This window comes from Hyla sarda, chromosome 8 (assembly GCF_029499605.1).
Source record: "Hyla sarda isolate aHylSar1 chromosome 8, aHylSar1.hap1, whole genome shotgun sequence".
In the NCBI taxonomy this organism is placed as follows: Eukaryota; Metazoa; Chordata; class Amphibia; order Anura; family Hylidae; genus Hyla; species Hyla sarda.
The window spans coordinates 233,287,423-233,305,765 of record NC_079196.1 but is presented as its reverse complement, the minus strand read 5'-3'; the positions used below and the strand labels follow the sequence as shown (position 1 = coordinate 233,305,765).

The 18,343-nt window shown below is 49.8% G+C and overlaps 1 protein-coding gene across 1 annotated transcript in view; it reads right to left on the bottom strand.

Annotated features, from left to right (window-relative positions):
* The window catches only part of LOC130284598 (uncharacterized), a 29,625-nt gene extending 11,611 nt beyond the window's left edge, over positions 1-18,014 (bottom strand). Inside the window, exon 1 of the mRNA XM_056535076.1 lies at positions 17,546-18,014. Within this exon, the coding sequence (XP_056391051.1) occupies positions 17,546-17,864 (319 nt within the window). The 5' untranslated portion in view covers positions 17,865-18,014. The remainder of the gene's footprint in view (positions 1-17,545) is intronic.
* Positions 18,015-18,343: the final 329 nt, after the last annotated feature.

Sequence of the window (18,343 nt, the reverse complement as noted above, 5' to 3'; positions counted from 1 at the left end):
AGCTTTCCCTTCTCTCACCGTGCGCTTCGTTACCTTCCTGTATCAGCCAATTCTGCTTCTGAGGGAATTTCCTTTTTCTAGCTCAGTCTAAGACAGTTTTTCCCAAGTGCGGTCCTCAAGTCCCCCAAACAGGTCCTGTTTTAAGGATTTTGTTAGTCTTTCACAGGTGATATAACTGTGGTGATGTCTGAGTCACCGACCATAATTATATCATCTGTGAGAGAATTCCAGAAAACAGGACCTGTTGGGGGGACTTGAGGACCGCGTTTAAGAAACACTGGTCTAAGGAGTAGCTAAAGGCTGCAATACGCTTGGTCGACTATCAGCTGGGACAGGTTGGTAACTTCCTGAGTAATTGGCCAGCGATCAGCTGACTAACACTGACAAATGATCCTTCATCAGCTGATTGGGTCATTTAGACTCTGTGTGATAGGGGATGTGACACTGGTTGCAGGGAGGGGCGGACGAACTATCATCTGTGCGGCCTAACCTGCCCAATACCGAGCCATATAATACATTTGTTAAACAATCAGTGACCTAGGAGAATGGAGAGGTCATGTCGGGTAACCATTGGTCTGTGTAATACAGCCCTAGGTTATAACAGCATAAGGGGAATAAACAGAACCAAGGACCTGGGTATACAGCGTATAATAAGCTAAATATCGGTGCCCAATGTCAGGAAGCAGCTGAAAAACAAGTAAGTTATGATGGTGTATAAAAAGAGAGATAAAACCTGTCATGTAAATTTAATATTGCCCCATCTATAAGACTTCATTCCAGTGTAAGGAATTCCAATTTGTACTGTGCCCACTAGAGATGAGCGAATTTTTGAAAAATTCGATTTGGCCAATTCGCCAAATTTTCCCCCAAAATTTGTTTCAATCTGAATTAATTTGCCATGAATCGCTATTAAAAATGGCTATTTCCAGGCTACAGAGAGCCGCAATAGAAGTATAGAACATTTTTTTATATAATTGTTAAACAATTTTACATAGTAACATAGTTCATAAGGTTGAAAAAAGACCAGATTCCATTTAATATAATATAATTTAAATTTAATGTAATATTATTATAATTTAATGGAAAACATGTAAAATTGTTTAAATTTGCAATCAATTTTTATATAATTTTATGTAACTTTAATTTATTTAAATTTTTTTAAATCCAGTTTTTGAGGACTCATTCTGGTGACTCGAGCATCGACCTGGTGGTCCACCGCAAGGCGAGCTACCACCTGTTCCAGCCCTTGCTTCTCAGCGCCCCCCGCCCCGGATTGTTTTACTGTATGTGAAAGTGCAAATGTTTCATTTAATCAGTTATGTTTCATTTTCATCACTCTAACCTGTTTAATTGGATTCTTGTGGTAATTTCAGAGGTAATATGTGACAATAACCACAGGGCATCACAATTAAAGACATAAAAGAGACTTTTTTAACCCCTTAAGGACGCAGGACGTAAATGTATGTCCTGGTGCGGTGGTACTTAACGCACCAGGACGTACATTTACGTCCTGTGCATAACCGCGGGCATCGGAGCGATGCCCGTGTCATGCGCGGCTGATCCCGGCTGCTGATCGCAGCCAGGGACCCGCCGGCAATGGCCGACGCCCACGATCTCGCGGGCGTCTGCCATTAACCCCTCAGGTGCCGGGATCAATACAGATCCCGGCATCTGCGGCAGTGCGCGATTTGAATGAATGATCGGATCGCCCGCAGCGCTGCTGCGGGGATCCGATCATTCAGAACGCCGCACGGAGGTCCCCTCTCCTGCCTCCGTCCGGCTCCCAGCGTCTCCTGCTCTGGTCTGTGATCGAGCAGACCAGAGCAGAAGATCACCAAAAACACTGATCTGTTCTATGTCCTATACATAGAACAGATCAGTATTAGCAATCATGGTGTTGCTATGAATAGTCCCCTATGGGGACTATTCAAGTGTAAAAAAAAATGTAAAAGTAAAAGTAAAAAAAAAGCGAAAAATCCCCTCCCCCAATAAAAAAGTAAAACGTCCGTTTTTTCCTATTTTACCCCCAAAAAGCGTAAAAAATAAATTTTATAGACATATTTGGTATCGCGCGTGCGTAAATGTCCGAACTATTAAAATAAAATGTAAATGATTCCGTACGGTGAACTGCGTGAACGAAAAAAAAAAGTACAAAATTGCTACTTTTTTAATACATTTTATTAAAAAAAATTATAAAAAATGTATTTAAAGTTTTTTATATGCAAATGTGGGATCAAAAAAAAGTACAGATCATGGCGCAAAAAATGAGCCCTCATACCGCCGCTTATACGGAAAAATAAAAAAGTTAGAGGTCAACAAAATAAAGGGATTATAAACGTACTGATTTGGTTAAAAAGTTTGTGATTTTTTTTAAGCACAACAATAATAGAAAAGTATGTAATAATGGTTATCATTTTAATCGTATTGACCCTCAGAATAAAGAACACACATCATTTTTACCATAAATTGTACGGCGTGAAAACAAAACCTTCCAAAATTAGCAAAATTGCGTTTTTTTGGTTTTAATTTCCCCACAAAAAAAGTGTTTTTTGGTTGCGCCATACATTTTATGATATAATGAGTTATGTCATTACAAAGGACAACTGGTCGTGCAAAAAACAAGCCCTCATACTAGTCTGTGGATGAAAATATAAAAGAGTTATGATTTTTAGAAGGCGAGGAGGAAAAAATGAAAACGTAAAAATTAAATTGTCTGAGTCCTTAAGGCCAAAATGGGCTGAGTCCTTAAGGGGTTAATTGAATTTTTATATAATTTAATGTAATTTTAATTTAAGTTTTCAAAATTCCCTTTTTTGAGGACCCATTCAGTTGAGCATCGTGCTGGTGGTCTGCCGTGAGGCGAGCTACCACCTGTTTCAGCCTCTGCCTCTCAGTATCCCCAGCCCACCCCCCCAGTTGTGGTTCATTTTTATGGCTCTAACATGTTTCATTGGATTGTTGAGGTAATTCCAGACATAAAATATGACGACGACCATAGGGCCTCACAGCTGAAAAGTTTACATATATATATATATATATATATATATATATATTGATATATATATATTGATATATATATTTTTATTATTGAAATTGAAGATTTTGAAAAGATTCACAAGTTTTATGGGCCAGCATCATGAGGAGATCACATGGTGGCACAATGACAGAGCCTGATAATTGGAATGAGCAAACTATAAAGGGGTACTCCGGTGAAAAACTTTTTTTTTTTTAAATCAACTGGTGCCAGAAAGTTAAACAGATGTGTAAATTACTTCTATTAAAAAATCTTAATCCTTCCTGTACTTATTAGCTGCTGAATACTACAGCAGAAATTATTTTCTTTTTGAAACACGAGCACAGTGCTCTCTGCTGACATCCTGTTCATTTTATGAACTGTCCAGAACAGCATATGTTTGCTATGGGGATTTCCTTTTACCCTGGACAGTTCCTAAAATGGACAGAGATGTCAGCAGAGAGCTCTGTGTTCAAACGGAAAATAATTTCCACTGTAGTATTCAGCAGCTAATAAGTACAGGAAGGATTAAGATTTTTTAATAGAAGTAATTTACAAATCTGTTTAACCTTCTGGCACCAGTTGATTTAAAAAATAAAGTTTTTCACTGGAGTACCCCTTTAAATCCTTTTTCGAGGACACATTGGAGGGCAAGTCAGGGGCCATCAGCCGCAGTAATTACAGCTCCAATAGTATATAATTGCTGCAGTGTATAAGTTGCTACAGTGGAAAACTCCTAGTAGTATGCAAAAACCGAGCTGGCAGTCCGCTGTGTGGCGAGCTACCGCATGTCCCAACACCTGGCCTATCTATGCCCCCCCCCATTGATGCTCATTGTGTGTCCCTGTTGCCCAAAACAACCACAGAAATATAACTAGGAAATCACAAAGCGGCACATTGACACAGGTTGGAGGTGGCAACAGCATGAGGAGAACATATGGTGGCAGAATGACAAAGAGTGGAGGTGGCATCAGCATCAGGAGAACATATGGTGGCAGAATAATACAGCCTGGAGGTGGTGGCATCAGCATGAGGAGACCATATAGTGGCAGAATGGGCATATAGCGGCAGAATGACACAGCCTGAAGGTGGCAGTGTCACGATGCCGGCTGGAAGGTAGTGGATCCTCTGTGCCAGAGAGGGATGGAGAGGACCGCACTAGTGGACCGGTTCTAAGCCACTACAGGTTTTCACCAGAGCCCGCCGCAAAGCGGGATGGTCTTGCTGCGGCGGTAGTGACCAGGTCGTATCCACTAGCAACGGCTTACCTCTCTGGCTGCTGAAGATGCTGAAGATAGGCGAGGTACAAGGGAGTAGGCAGAAGCAAGGTCGGACGTAGCAGAAGGTCGGGGGCAGGCGGCAAGATTCGTAGTCAGGGGAGATAGCAGGAGTTCTGGTACACTGGCTTTTAAACACACAAAACGCTTTCACAAGGCACGATGGCAACAAGATCCGGCAAGGGAGTGCAAGGGAGGAGACTAGATATAGGGAAGTGCACAGGTGGGAGCCAATTAAGCTAATTGGGAAGATTGGGCCAGGCACCATCATTGGTGCACTGGCCCTTTAAATCGCAGAGACCCGGCGCGCGCGCGCCCTAGGGAGCGGGGCCGCGCGCGCCGGGACAGGACCGAGGGAGAGCGAGTCAGGTACGGGGGCCGGGGTGCGCATCGCGAGCGGGCGCTATCCGCATCGCGAATCGCACCCCGGCTGAAGGCGGGACCGCAGCGCACCCGGTCAGTGGATCTGACCGGGGCGCTGCAACAACGAAGATGAGGCGAGCGCTCCGGGGAGGAACGGGGACCCGGGGCGCTCGGCGTAACAGTACCCCCCCCCTTGGGTCTCCCCCTCTTCTTGGGGCCAAAGAACCTGAGGAAAAACTCAGTTTTTCCGTGATGAGGTCCGATGCAAATTAGGAGGGGTTCTGTGTGGAAACGTACGAGACAGTCCAATCTTTTATTGTAAAAACAATAGATGTAGAGGGGTCTGGCGAGACTGGTCACAGGAACGTAGAACCTGTTGATGAGAGAGGCCAAAAAAAATTTTCCTGCAGATCCGGAATCCAAGAAGAGCATAGTAGAGAAGGAGAAGGTAGAGGCAGATATCCGCACAGGCACAGTAAGGCGTGGAGAAGCAGAGTTGACATCAAGAACTGTGTCACCTTTGTGCGGAGTCAGCGTACGTCTTTCCAGGCGGGGAGGACGGATAGGACAATCCTTCAGGAAGTGTTCGGTACTGGCACAGTACAGGCAAAGATTCTCCATGCGGCGTCGTGTCCTCTCTTGAGGTGTCAAGCGAGACCGGTCAACTTGCATAGCCTCCGCGGCGGGAAGCACAGGAACAGACTGCAGAGGACCAGAGGAGAGAGGAGCCGGGGAGAAAAAACGCTTTGTGCGAACAAAGTCCATATCCAGGCGGAGCTCCAGACGCCATCCGGAAGAACGCATGTCAATGCGAGTGGCAAGATGAATGAGTTCATGTAGGTCAGCAGGAGTCTCTCGTGCGGCCAGAACATCTTTAATGTTGCTGGATAGGCCTTTTTTAAAGGTCGCGCAGAGAACCTCACTATTCCAGGACAACTCGTAAGCAAGAGCACGGAACTGAATGGCGTACTCGCCAACGGAAGAAACACCCTGGGCCAGGTTCAGCAGGGCAATCTCGGCTGAAGAAGCTCGGGCAGGTTCCTCAAAGACACTTCGAATTTCCGAGAAGAAGGAGTGTACAGAGGCAGTGACGGGGTCATTGCGGTCCCAGAGCGGTGCGGCCCATGACAGGGCTTTTCCAGACAGAAGGCAGAACACGAAAGCCACCTTAGACCTTTCAGTAGAAAACTGGTCCGACATCATCTCCAAGTGCTGGGAACATTGCGAAAGAAAGCCACGGCAATACTTAGAGTCCCCATCAAATTTGTCCGGCAAGGACAGGCAGAGGCTAGGAGTGGCCACTCGCTGCGGAGGAGGTGCAGGAGCTGGCGGAGGAGAAGATTGCTGGAGAAGTTGCGACTGAAGTTGGTGCGAAATGGTGGACATTTCCGACAGCTGACGGGTTAGAAGGGCGATCTGTCGGGCTTGCTGGGCGGCCACCGTGGTTAGGTCAGCGACAACTGACAGAGGAATTTCAGCGGGATCTATGGCCGGATCTACTGTCACGATGCCGGCTGGAAGGTAGTGGATCCTCTGTGCCAGAGAGGGATGGAGAGGACCGCACTAGTGGACCGGTTCTAAGCCACTACAGGTTTTCACCAGAGCCCGCCGCAAAGCGGGATGGTCTTGCTGCGGCGGTAGTGACCAGGTCGTATCCACTAGCAACGGCTTACCTCTCTGGCTGCTGAAGATGCTGAAGATAGGCGAGGTACAAGGGAGTAGGCAGAAGCAAGGTCGGACGTAGCAGAAGGTCGGGGGCAGGCGGCAAGATTCGTAGTCAGGGGAGATAGCAGGAGTTCTGGTACACTGGCTTTTAAACACACAAAACGCTTTCACAAGGCACGATGGCAACAAGATCCGGCAAGGGAGTGCAAGGGAGGAGACTAGATATAGGGAAGTGCACAGGTGGGAGCCAATTAAGCTAATTGGGAAGATTGGGCCAGGCACCATCATTGGTGCACTGGCCCTTTAAATCGCAGAGACCCGGCGCGCGCGCACCCTAGGGAGCGGGGCCGCGCGCGCCGGGACAGGACCGAGGGAGAGCGAGTCAGGTACGGGGGCCGGGGTGCGCATCGCGAGCGGGCGCTATCCGCATCGCGAATCGCACCCCGGCTGAAGGCGGGACCGCAGCGCACCCGGTCAGTGGATCTGACCGGGGCGCTGCAACAACGAAGATGAGGCGAGCGCTCCGGGGAGGAACGGGGACCCGGGGCGCTCGGCGTAACAGGCAGCAATATGAAGAGACAACATAGTGGCAGAATGACATAGCCTGGAGTTGGTGGAAGCATGAGGAGAACATATGGTGGCAAAGTGACACAGCCTGGAGGTGGCATCAGCATAATGAGAAGATACGGTTGCAGAATGACACAGCCTGAAGGTGGTGGCAGCATGAGGAGATCATATGGTGGCAGAATGACACAGCCTGGAGGTGGCATTAGCATGAGGAGAACATATGGTGGCAGAAAGACACAGCCCGGAGGTGGCATCAGCATGAGGAGAACATATGGTGGCAAAATGACACAGCCTGGAGGTCGCATCAGCATAAGGACCATATAGTGGCAGAATTATAAAGCCTGGAGGTGGTGGCAGTATGAGGAGACCATATAGTGGCAGAATTGTTACGCCGAGCGCTCCGGGTCCCCGTTCCTCCCCGGAGCGCTCGCCTCATCCTCGTTGCTGCAGCGCCCCGGTCAGATCTCCTGACCGGGTGCGCTGCGGTACCGCCTCCAGCCGGGATGCGATTCGCGATGCGGGTGGCGCCCGCTCGCGATGCGCACCCCGGCTCCCGTTCCTGACTCGCTCTCCGTCGGTCCTGTCCTGGCGTGCGCGGCCCCGCTCCCTAGGGCGCGCGCGCGCCGGGTCTCTGCGATTTAAAGGGCCAGTGCACCAATGATGGTGCCTGGTCCAATCTTCCTAATACCTTGATTAGTTTCCACCTGTGCACTCCCTTGCCGGATCTTGTTGCCCTTGTGCCTAGTGAAAGCGTTCCCTTGTTTGTTCCTAGCCCGTGTTCCAGACCTCCTGCCGTTGCCCATGACTACGAACCTTGCCGCCTGCCCCCGACCTTCTGCTACGTCCGACCTTGCTTCTGTCTACTCCCTTGTACCACGCCTATCTTCAGCAGTCAGAGAGGTTGAGCCGTTGCTAGTGGATACGACCTGGTCACTACCGCCGCAGCAAGACCATCCCGCTTTGCGGCGGGCTCTGGTGAAAACCAGTAGTGACTTAGAACCGGTCCACTAGCACGGTCCACGCCAATCCCTCTCTGGCACAGAGGATCCACTACCTGCCAGCCGGCATCGTGACAGTAGATCCGGCCATGGATCCCGCTGAAGTTCCTCTGCCAGTTGTCGCCGACCTCACCACGGTGGTCGCCCAGCAAGCCCGACAGATTGCCCAGCAAGCCCAACAGATTGCCCAGCAAGCCCAACAGATTGCCCAGCAAGCCCAACAGATTGCCCAACGAAAACACCAGCTGGCATACTTGACCACCGTGACACTGCAACTTCAGTCACAGACACAGCAGCTGCAACAACCATCTCCTCCGCCGGCTCCTGCAACTCCTCCGCAGCAACCGGCCGCTCCTAACCCCTGCTTGTCCCTGCCGGACAAATTTGATGAGGACTCTAGACTCTGCCGTGGTCTCCTTTCTGGAAAGGCCTTGTCTGGGGCCACACCACTCTGGGACCGCAATGATCCTGCCACAGCCACAGTCCAGTCCTTCTTCGCTGAGGTCCGTGGTGTCTTCGAGGAGCCTGCCCGAGCTTCTTCTGCCAAGACTGCCCTGCTGAACCTGGCCCAGGGTGTTTCTTCCGTTGGCGAGTACGCCATTCAGTTCCGTGCTCTTGCTTCCGAGTTGTCCTGGAATAGTGAGGCTCTCTGCGCGACCTTTAAAAAAGGCCTATCCAGCAACATTACAGATGTTCTGGCCGCACGAGAGACTCCTGCTAACCTACATGAACTCATTCATCTTGCCACTCGCATTGACATGCGTTTTTCCGGATGGCGTCTGGAGCTCCGCCTGGATATGGACTTTGTTCGCACGAGGCGTTTTTTCTCCCCGGCTCCTCTCTCCTCTGGTCCTCTGCAATCCGTTCCTGTGCCTCCCGCCGTGGAGGCTATGCAAGTTGACCGGTCTCGCTTGACACCTCAAGAGAGGACACGACGCCGCATGGAGAATCTTTGCCTGTACTATGCCGGTACCGAACACTTCCTGAAGGATTGTCCTATCCGTCCTCCCCGCCTGGAAAGACGTACGCTGACTCCGCACAAAGGTGACACAGTTCTTGATGTCAACTCTGCTTCTCCACGCCTTACTGTGCCGGTGCGGATATCTGCCTCTACCTTCTCCTTCTCTACTATGGCCTTCTTGGATTCCGGATCTGCAGGAAAAATTTTTTTGGCCTCTCTTATCAACAGGTTCAACATCCCTGTGACCAGTCTCGCCAGACCCCTCTACATCAATTCTGTTAACAATGAAAGTTTGGACTGTGCCGTGCGGAGCCCCTCCTAATGTGCATCGGACCTCATCACGAAAGAATTGAGTTTTTGTTCCTCAGGTTCTTTGGACCCAAGAAGAGGGGGAGACCCAAGGGGGGGGGTACTGTTACGCCGAGCGCTCCGGGTCCCTGTTCCTCCCCGGAGCGCTCGCCTCATCCTCGTTGCTGCAGCGCCCCGGTCAGATCTCCTGACCGGGTGCGCTGCGGTACCGCCTCCAGCCGGGATGCGATTCGCGATGCGGGTGGCGCCCGCTCGCGATGCGCACCCCGGCTCCCGTACCTGACTCGCTCTCCGTCGGTCCTGTCCTGGCGTGCGCGGCCCCGCTCCCTAGGGCGCGCGCGCGCCGGGTCTCTGCGATTTAAAGGGCCAGTGCACCAATGATGGTGCCTGGTCCAATCTTCCTATTACCTTGATTAGTTTCCACCTGTGCACTCCCTTGCCGGATTTTGTTGCCCTTGTGCCTAGTGAAAGCGTTCCCTTGTTTGTTCCTAGCCCGTGTTCCAGACCTCCTGCCGTTGCCCATGACTACGAACCTTGCCGCCTGCCCCCGACCTTCTGCTACGTCCGACCTTGCTTCTGTCTACTCCCTTGTACCACGCCTATCTTCAGCAGTCAGAGAGGTTGAGCCGTTGCTAGTGGATACGACCTGGTCACTACCGCCGCAGCAAGACCATCCCGCTTTGCGGCGGGCTCTGGTGAAAACCAGTAGTGACTTAGAACCGGTCCACTAGCACGGTCCACGCCAATCCCTCTCTGGCACAGAGGATCCACTACCTGCCAGCCGGCATCGTGACAAGAATGACACAGCATGGAGGTGGCATTAGCATGAGGAGAACATATGGTGGCAGAAAGACACAGCCCAGAGGTGGCATCAGCATGAAGCGAACATGGTTGCAGAATGACACAACCTGGAGGTGGCATTAGCATGAGGAGAACATATGGTGGCAGAAAGACACAGCCCGGAGGTGGCATCAGCATGAGGAGAACATATGGTGGCAGAATGACACAGCCTGGAGATCGCATCAGCATAAGGAGAACATATCGTGACAGAATGACACAGCCTGGAGGTGGCGACAGCATGAGGAGACCATATAGTGGCAGAATGACACAGCCTGGAGGTAGCATCAGCATAAGGAGAACATATGGTTGCAGAATGACACAGCCTGGAGGTGGTGGCAGCATGAGGAGATTATATGGTTGCAGAATGACACAGCCTGGAGGTAGCGGCAGCATGAGGAGACCATATACTGACAGAATTATACAGCCTGGAGGTGGTGGCAGTATGAGGAGACCATATAGTGGCAGAATGACACAGCATGGAGGTGGCATTAGCATGAGGAGAACATATGGTGGCAGAAAGACACAGCCCAGAGGTGGCATCAGCATGAAGAGAACATATGGTGGCAGAATGACACAGCCTGGAGGTGGCATTAGCATGAGGAGAACATATGGTGGCAGAAAGACACAGCCCGGAGGTGGCATCAGCATGAGGAGAAGATATGGTTGCAGAATGACACAGCCTGAAGGTGGTGGCAGCATGAGGAGATCATATGGTGGCAGAATGACACAGCCTGGAGGTGGTGGAAGCATGAGGAGAAAATATGGTGGCAAAGTGACACAGCCTGGAGGTGGCATCAGCATAATGAGAAGATATGGTTGCAGAATGACACAGCCTGAAGGTGGTGGCAGCATGAGGAGATCATATGGTGGCAGAATGACAAAGCCTGGAGGTGGCATTAGCATGAGGAGAACATATGGTGGCAGAAAGACACAGCCCGGAGGTGGCATCAGCATGAGGAGAACATATGGTGGCAAAATGACACAGCCTGGAGGTCGCATCAGCATAAGGAGAACATATCGTGACAGAATGACACAGCCTGGAGGTGGCGGCAGCATGAGGAGACCATATAGTGGCAGAATTATACATCCTGGAGGTGGTGGCAGTATGAGGAGACCATATAGTGGCAGAATGACACAGCATGGAGGTGGCATTAGCATGAGGAGAACATATGGTGGCAGAAAGACACAGCCCAGAGGTGGCATCAGCATGAAGCGAACATGGTTGCAGAATGACACAACCTGGAGGTGGCATTAGCATGAGGAGAACATATGGTGGCAGAAAGACACAGCCCGGAGGTGGCATCAGCATGAGGAGAACATATGGTGGCAGAATGACACAGTCTGGAGATCGCATCAGCATAAGGAGAACCTATCGTGACAGAATGACACAGCCTGGAGGTGGCGGCAGCATGAGGAGACCATATAGTGGCAGAATGTCACAGCCTGGAGATAGCATCAGCATAAGGAGAACATATGGTTGCAGAATGACACAGCCCAGAGGTGGCATCAGCATGAGGAGAAAAAAATGGTGGCAGAATAACACAGCCTGGAGGTGGCATCAGCATAAGGAGAACATATCGTGACAGAATGACGCAGCCTGGAGGTGGCGGCAGCATGAGGAGACCATATAGTGGCCGAATGTCACAGCCTGAAGGTGGCAGCAACATGAAGAGACAACACAGTGGCAGAATAAAATAGCCTGGAGGTGGTGGAAGCATGAGGAGAACATATGGTTGCAGAATGACACAGCCTTGAGGTAGCGGCAGCATGAGGAGACCATATAGTGACAGAATTATACAGCCTGGAGATGGTGGTAGTATGAGGAGACCATATAGTAGCAGAATGACACAGCATGGAGGTGGCATTAGCATGAGGAGAACATATGGTGGCAGAAAGACACAGCCCAGAGGTGGCATCAGCATGAAGAGAACATATGGTTGCAGAATGACATAGCCTGGAGGTAGCATCAGCATAAGGAGAACATATCGTGACAGAATGACACAGCCTGGAGGTGGCGGCAGCATGAGGAGACCATATAGTGGCAGAATGACACAGCCTGGAGGTAGCATCAGCAGCATCAGAAGTCCTGAAAGTGACTCGGTGACAGAGTGGGGTGGTAGGTGGCAAATGTGTGCAAAAAACACTATGTGCCACCTACACACCAAGTATTGATGGGATGGAAAAAAAACTCTAAAAGGTGGAAGGGAACAACTTATGGTCCATTGTAACAGGTGGGGGCAAAAACTTCCCATGTAAGGCCCTACTCTCACATTATTAATTCCCTTCTTGGCTCCGGGGACTGATTACAAACGGGGTGCCGCGTGCAAGATCCCGGGGGTCCGCAGCGGCGGACTCCCGCGATCAGGCATCTTATCCCCTATCCTTTGGATAGGGGATAAGATGTGTAAGCACCGGAGAACCCCTTTAATGCATATTGTCAGTACTTACTTGTGGTCTGAAGCGGAGGAATTTCTGTAACTGGGGAGAAGCACCTTAAATCTGTTTGGCACTATCCATATTTGTGAAGTGTTGGTGTGGAACCATGGTCAATCTACTCTGACGCATCAGGCATTGGTGGGTGGAAATCCTGGCTGATCCATCCCTGATTCATCTTCACAAAGGTCAGTCTCTCCACATTTTTGGTGTTCTCCTTGAGGTTACTATGGCCCCGGCCGCAAATTGCATATGTTAATGTTCGCATATGCGAATTTTCACGTATGCTAATTTTGTATATGCAAATTTTCGCATACACAAATTTTCGCATATGCGAAAATAAAACGCAAATATTACGAATATGCAAATTTTGCGAATATATGACGAATAATCGTCCATATATTCGCGAAATATCGCGAATTCGAATATGGCCTATGCCGCTCAACACTACTGCTGATGAGTTGCTTCACTATGCGGGTGAAGAAAGGTACTCATCAGCGACTGTAGACTCAGGCTGCTGCTGATTGAGCTGGTACTGCTCCTGCCACCCCTCCCCTCCCCAGCAGCCATGGCAGTGGAAGGTGAGGGCAGAGGGCCCCCCGAGTCAGACCTGCGAGAGGATTGACGATGGTGCCGATAGGCATCGACCAACTTACTACATAAAATGTCTCTGTAGTAGGTCAGTATGTCATCCCTCTCAGTGGGTCTAAAAAAGGCCCCTACTTTGTTCCAGTAGCGAAGGTCCAATAAGGTGGAGAGACAGAAGTCATCCAGCTGACAAATGCTGACAATTCAGGGGTCACTACACAAACAACTGAGCATGCATCGTGCCATTTGTGCAAGTGACTCGGAGGGACTACCTGCCTCCATCTCTACTGCATACTACCACGGTGTGTCTCGGTCCTCCAGCTCCTCTGGCTGCTCCTGCTCCTCCTCTCCTGTCAGATGAATATAAAAACCACCCATTTTGCTACACATTTTCTGTGCTTCACTGTCCCTCTCCTCCTCTTCCAGTTCAGCCCACACAGGGCTCATGTAGCCGTGAGATGTAGGCGCAACGTCTCCAGTGCCCTGACCAGCCACCGTTTCCAACATGTGTTGTAGTAAATGAAGCAGTGAAATGTTGTTCATCCCATAATCCTGGTGACTACCTATAATGTGGCTTCCTCAAAGGGCCTCAGCAAACGGCAGGTGTCACGTATGAGCTGCCACTGGTTCACATTGAAGTTACACAGGGGAGTACTCCTATCCACTTGGATCATCAACATATGGAGGATGGAATTCCAATGTGTGGCAACGTCAAAAAGACTATGTTGGGGCATACCGTTCTGACACGGTGTACGAATGGCTGAAGTGCATGCACAGTTTCCTTCCCATTGTTAGAATGTCTTGCAAATGGGGGGAGCACTAGTGATGAGCGGCATTGGCCATATTCAAATTTGCGATATTTCGTGAATATATGGACGAATATTCGCGAATTTCACGTATTCATTATATTCGCATATTCAAGGAAGAAAACAGTGAGGGGGTGGACAACTTTAATATTGGTTGCTAGGGATGTTGTTGATAACCTCTGACAAGTGTATTTGCATCATTCTAATTGGCCCACAAGTGAAAAGAAGGAATATGCAAATATGCAGAAAAATGAATATTCACAATTTTGAATATATAGCGAATATATTCACAATATTCGTGACTTTGCGATATTCATGATAGGGAACACTTCAGGAACCGCTTGACAACCAGATCGAACACATGTGAAATGCAGGGAGCATGGCTCAGGCTTCCTTGTCTCGGCGCAGACACGATGTTCTTCCCGTTGCCGGTCACCATGGTTCCCATTTCCAGTTTTCGTGGAGTAAGCCATGATTCGATTTCTTGATGAATGAATTTCAGCAGTTCCTCCCCTGTGTGACTCCATTTGCCAAGTTAAACCAGGTGAAGAACAGGGTGACACCGCCGTGCCCTACACACATGGTATGATGAAGGGGCACTGAGACTTGTTCGTGCAGTGGAAGCGGAAGACACGGTGGAGGATGAGGAGGCGGAGTTGGACATTGTCGCAGGACCAACGGCATGAGAACGAGAGCATGGAGGAGGAAGCGGTGTGATTTGGCCAAGTTGGTGTTGTTGCTGTGCAGGAACCACAGTCACCCAGTGGGTCGTAAAAGACAAGTATTGTCCCTGCCCGAAGTTACAGCTCCACACGTCGGCGCTGCCATGCACTTTTGAACACACGGACAGGCTCAAGGACTGGCCCACCTTCTGTTCCACCAAATTATGCATGGCTGGTACTGCCTTCTTCGCAAAGAAATGACTCCACCTCGGCTCGGCACAAGCCATCAATTCTCTGAAAGGTGCGGAGTCCACCACTTGAAAATGGAGGGACTACAGCACCAGCAACTTGGATTGGAGCACATTCAGCTTTTGGGGTGTTGGATGAGTTGGGGCATACTGTTGTCTCTTGCACATGGCTTCGCCCAGGGATTGTTGACAGAATGACTGACTCGAAGTAGGAGGAGCAGGAGCATCTGGAGCGACAGAAGTTGGCAATGACAGACAGCTTCCTTTGGCTGAGGTGGTGGAGCCTTGGCTGGCTGAAACAGGAAGCGGCGTGCCACTGGGTGATGCTGCAGGCTGGACCCCCACATCCTAGCCACAGTTCTCCGAGGCTGCTTTATGGTGACGTTGACACAGGGCCGTGGTGCCAACATTGGGACCCTGGCCATGCTTCAACTTTTGCTGACACATCTTGCATGTGGCCATGTTTACATCCTCAGGATGCTTGATGAAAAACTGCCACACTGCCGAGTAGCTTATTTTTTGCCACCAAGAGTCCGCACTGATTGACTGCTACTGCTGTTGCCGACACCAAGGACCCCTGTACCACTACCTCCTGTGCAGGTAGACAGCCGCAAAGCAGGTGGTCTAACCCGGGCACGTTTGGCTCCAGACTTCCCACTGCTTTCCATGACTCCCAACCATGCTACCACCTTGCTAGCTCAACTGCTGCCTCACATCAACCTGCAACCCTCTTCTCCTGATGATGATGAAGCCCCTTCTGCACCCTGCTCCCAAATGCGATCGGCTTTATCATCATTGAGTTGTGTCTGCACGTCACCGATGTCACAACGGTGTCTGTTTCAGGAGCCTGAACGCTCGCAACACCACCTCCCACGTCACTCTCCTCATCAATACTTGCCCGCCTAGCAGAGGAAGTGGCGGATGTCTCCTCCCCTTCTTGGCTGGCCAGTAGCTGCTGACTGTCCTCTATTAGATCGTCCTCAGTAAATAGCGGAGCTGAACCCACAGCATAAGATACTTCTTTTGGGGAGGGAACCGCATAGAACAGAAGCAATTTAAAGGAGTAGTCCAGTGGTGACTCAGTGGTGAACAACTTATCCCCTATCCTAAGGATAGGGGATAAGCTGCAGATCGCGGGGGGGTCCGACTGCTGGGGCCCCCCGAGATCTCCTGTACGGAGCCCCGACAGCCCGCGGGAAGGGGGCGTGTCGACCTCTGCACGAAGCGGCGGCCGACATGCCCCCTCAACACAACTCTATGGCAGAGCCGAAGCGCTGCCTTCGGCAATCTCCGGCTCTGCCATTGAGATGTATTGAGGGGGCGTGTCGGCCGCCGCTTCGTGCGGGGGTCGACACCCGCTATCTGGCCGGAGAGCCGGGGCCCCGTACAGAGAGATCGCAGGGGGCCCCAGCGGTCGGACCCCCCGCAATCTCAAATTTATCCCCTATCCTTAGTTTTTCACCACTGGACTACCCCTTTAAGGACAGGGACTGCTCCCGGGCCATGCCAACTGAGGGTTGTGTCTGAGGAACCCACCGACTGTTGACTGGGGGTGTCAGATGTCACTTGTGATGAAGTGGTTGACCGTGTTAACCAAGTAATGACAGCAGATGGGTTGCTGGTCGAGACACGACTGCTAGCGGATGCTGGGAGCTCAGGCCTCTCACTGCGACTCCTGCTGCCACTCTCCCCTAGTCTGCTGCAACCTCTGCCTGATGAATTTAGGCCTCTGCCACTCCTCTGTGCACGTCCTGGCACTTCTCTGCCTGACATACTTATACACCAGCTGATATGTTGCACTTCTTAGAGGAAAAATATGCCCCAGCACACTTACACCTGAATTAGGAGTTAAAAGCAGGTGTGTAGGTGTTGCTGGCCTTTAACAATAAATGGCCCTTATACGTTTAACAGGAAAAAAAACACCAGCTGCGTGTACGTATAGGTCACACCTATGTGAGGACAATACGCCCCAGTACTGTTAATCCTCAATTAGGCGTTAAAAGCAGGTGACTAGCAATTTTAGTGCTCGCACTAACTATCCCCTATTAGCTTTAGAGTAGTACACCCCAGTACAGCAGTACAGACTGTAGTATACCCCAGTACAGCAACAGAAAAAAGTGTACTTTCTCTCTCTCTACTGTCCCTGCCTGTCACTGTTATTTGGGCTTGAGATGAATCAATTCGCTGCTGTAAAGCTTTTTTTCCTCTGGAACACACAGTCTGCTCTCTGTGTTAGGAATCCCACAAATGTCTATTGGCATTTATATAGGGCTGTGATATCACAGGGGTGGCTGGCTGCTGATAGGCTGCATGCCACCATGTGATTTAGGGTCATCCCTCCTACACACCTTCCTAGAATTCCTTGCCCCATGTCCTTACATGTGTAGCCACCATTTTAGATGCCCTGGACTGCAGTAAATGGAGTTTAATTCAGTGATTCCTTTTATCAAATCACAGCGATATTTGGATTTATTACAAATCAAATTTTTCAGGAAATTCCTAACGAATTCTGATTAGTTAGATTTGATTCGCTCATCTCTATTGCCCACTGTAATAAGAATATGATCTGTTCTTGTTGCCCCTTATCTTGGACATCTTAGGGGTCCTATTACTGGGACCCTTTTCTTTAATAGACCTGCATCAATAGAACATTCAGTAAAGCTTTCCAACAGTAGTTAACCCGTTTACTGAAAGAAGGGCGACTACTACATTAGGTATAAATAACATAAAGATCCAATGTAGAATTTTAAGAAAAGAAATGCAAATGATTTATCACCCACTTTGTATCATGATAGAAATCATCTCCTGCACTCACCCAGCTGAGCGTAGATCTCCCCGGTCTCGTCCTTATTCATCTTCACACATCCTCGGTTGTCCACCATGGTGACGGTATCGGTCAGCTCATACGTATTTCTTATCATGGTCTCAGGTTTATCATCTGACCTGGCCACCTTAGCATAGACCTTGTATGGACCGTCATCCATCACGTACTTACAGGAGTTGATGAAGGACGATTTCCCATGACCGGTGTAACCGAAGAGCTGGAGGAGAACCCGGGAGTATCCCTGATTACCATGGCGACAGGAATCCAGCCTGAAACTCCTGATATAATCTATCATGGCCTGAGAATCCATAGCTTCTGTATATAGGGGGGCAGGAACTGTATATAGAGGAGCTGGTTCTGTATATAGAGGAGCTGGTTCTGTATATAGAGGAGCTGGTTCTGTATATAGAGGAGCTGGTTCTGTATATAGAGGAGCTGGTTCTGTATATAGAGGAGCTGGTTCTGTATACAGAGGAGCTGGTTCTGAATATAGAGGAGCTGGTTCTGTATATAGAGGAGCTGGTTCTGTATATAGAGGAGCTGGTTCTGTATATAGAGGAGCTGGTTCTGTATATAGAGGAGCTGGTTCTGTATATAGAGGAGCTGGTTCTGTATATAGAGGAGCTGGTTCTGTATATAGGGGAGCTGGTTCTGTATATAGGAGGAGCTGGTTCTGTATATAGAGGAGCTGGTTCTGTATATAGAGGAGCTGGTTCTGTATATAGAGGAGCTGGTTCTGTATATAGAGGAGCTGGTTCTGTATATAGAGGAGCTTGTTGTGCAGTGATG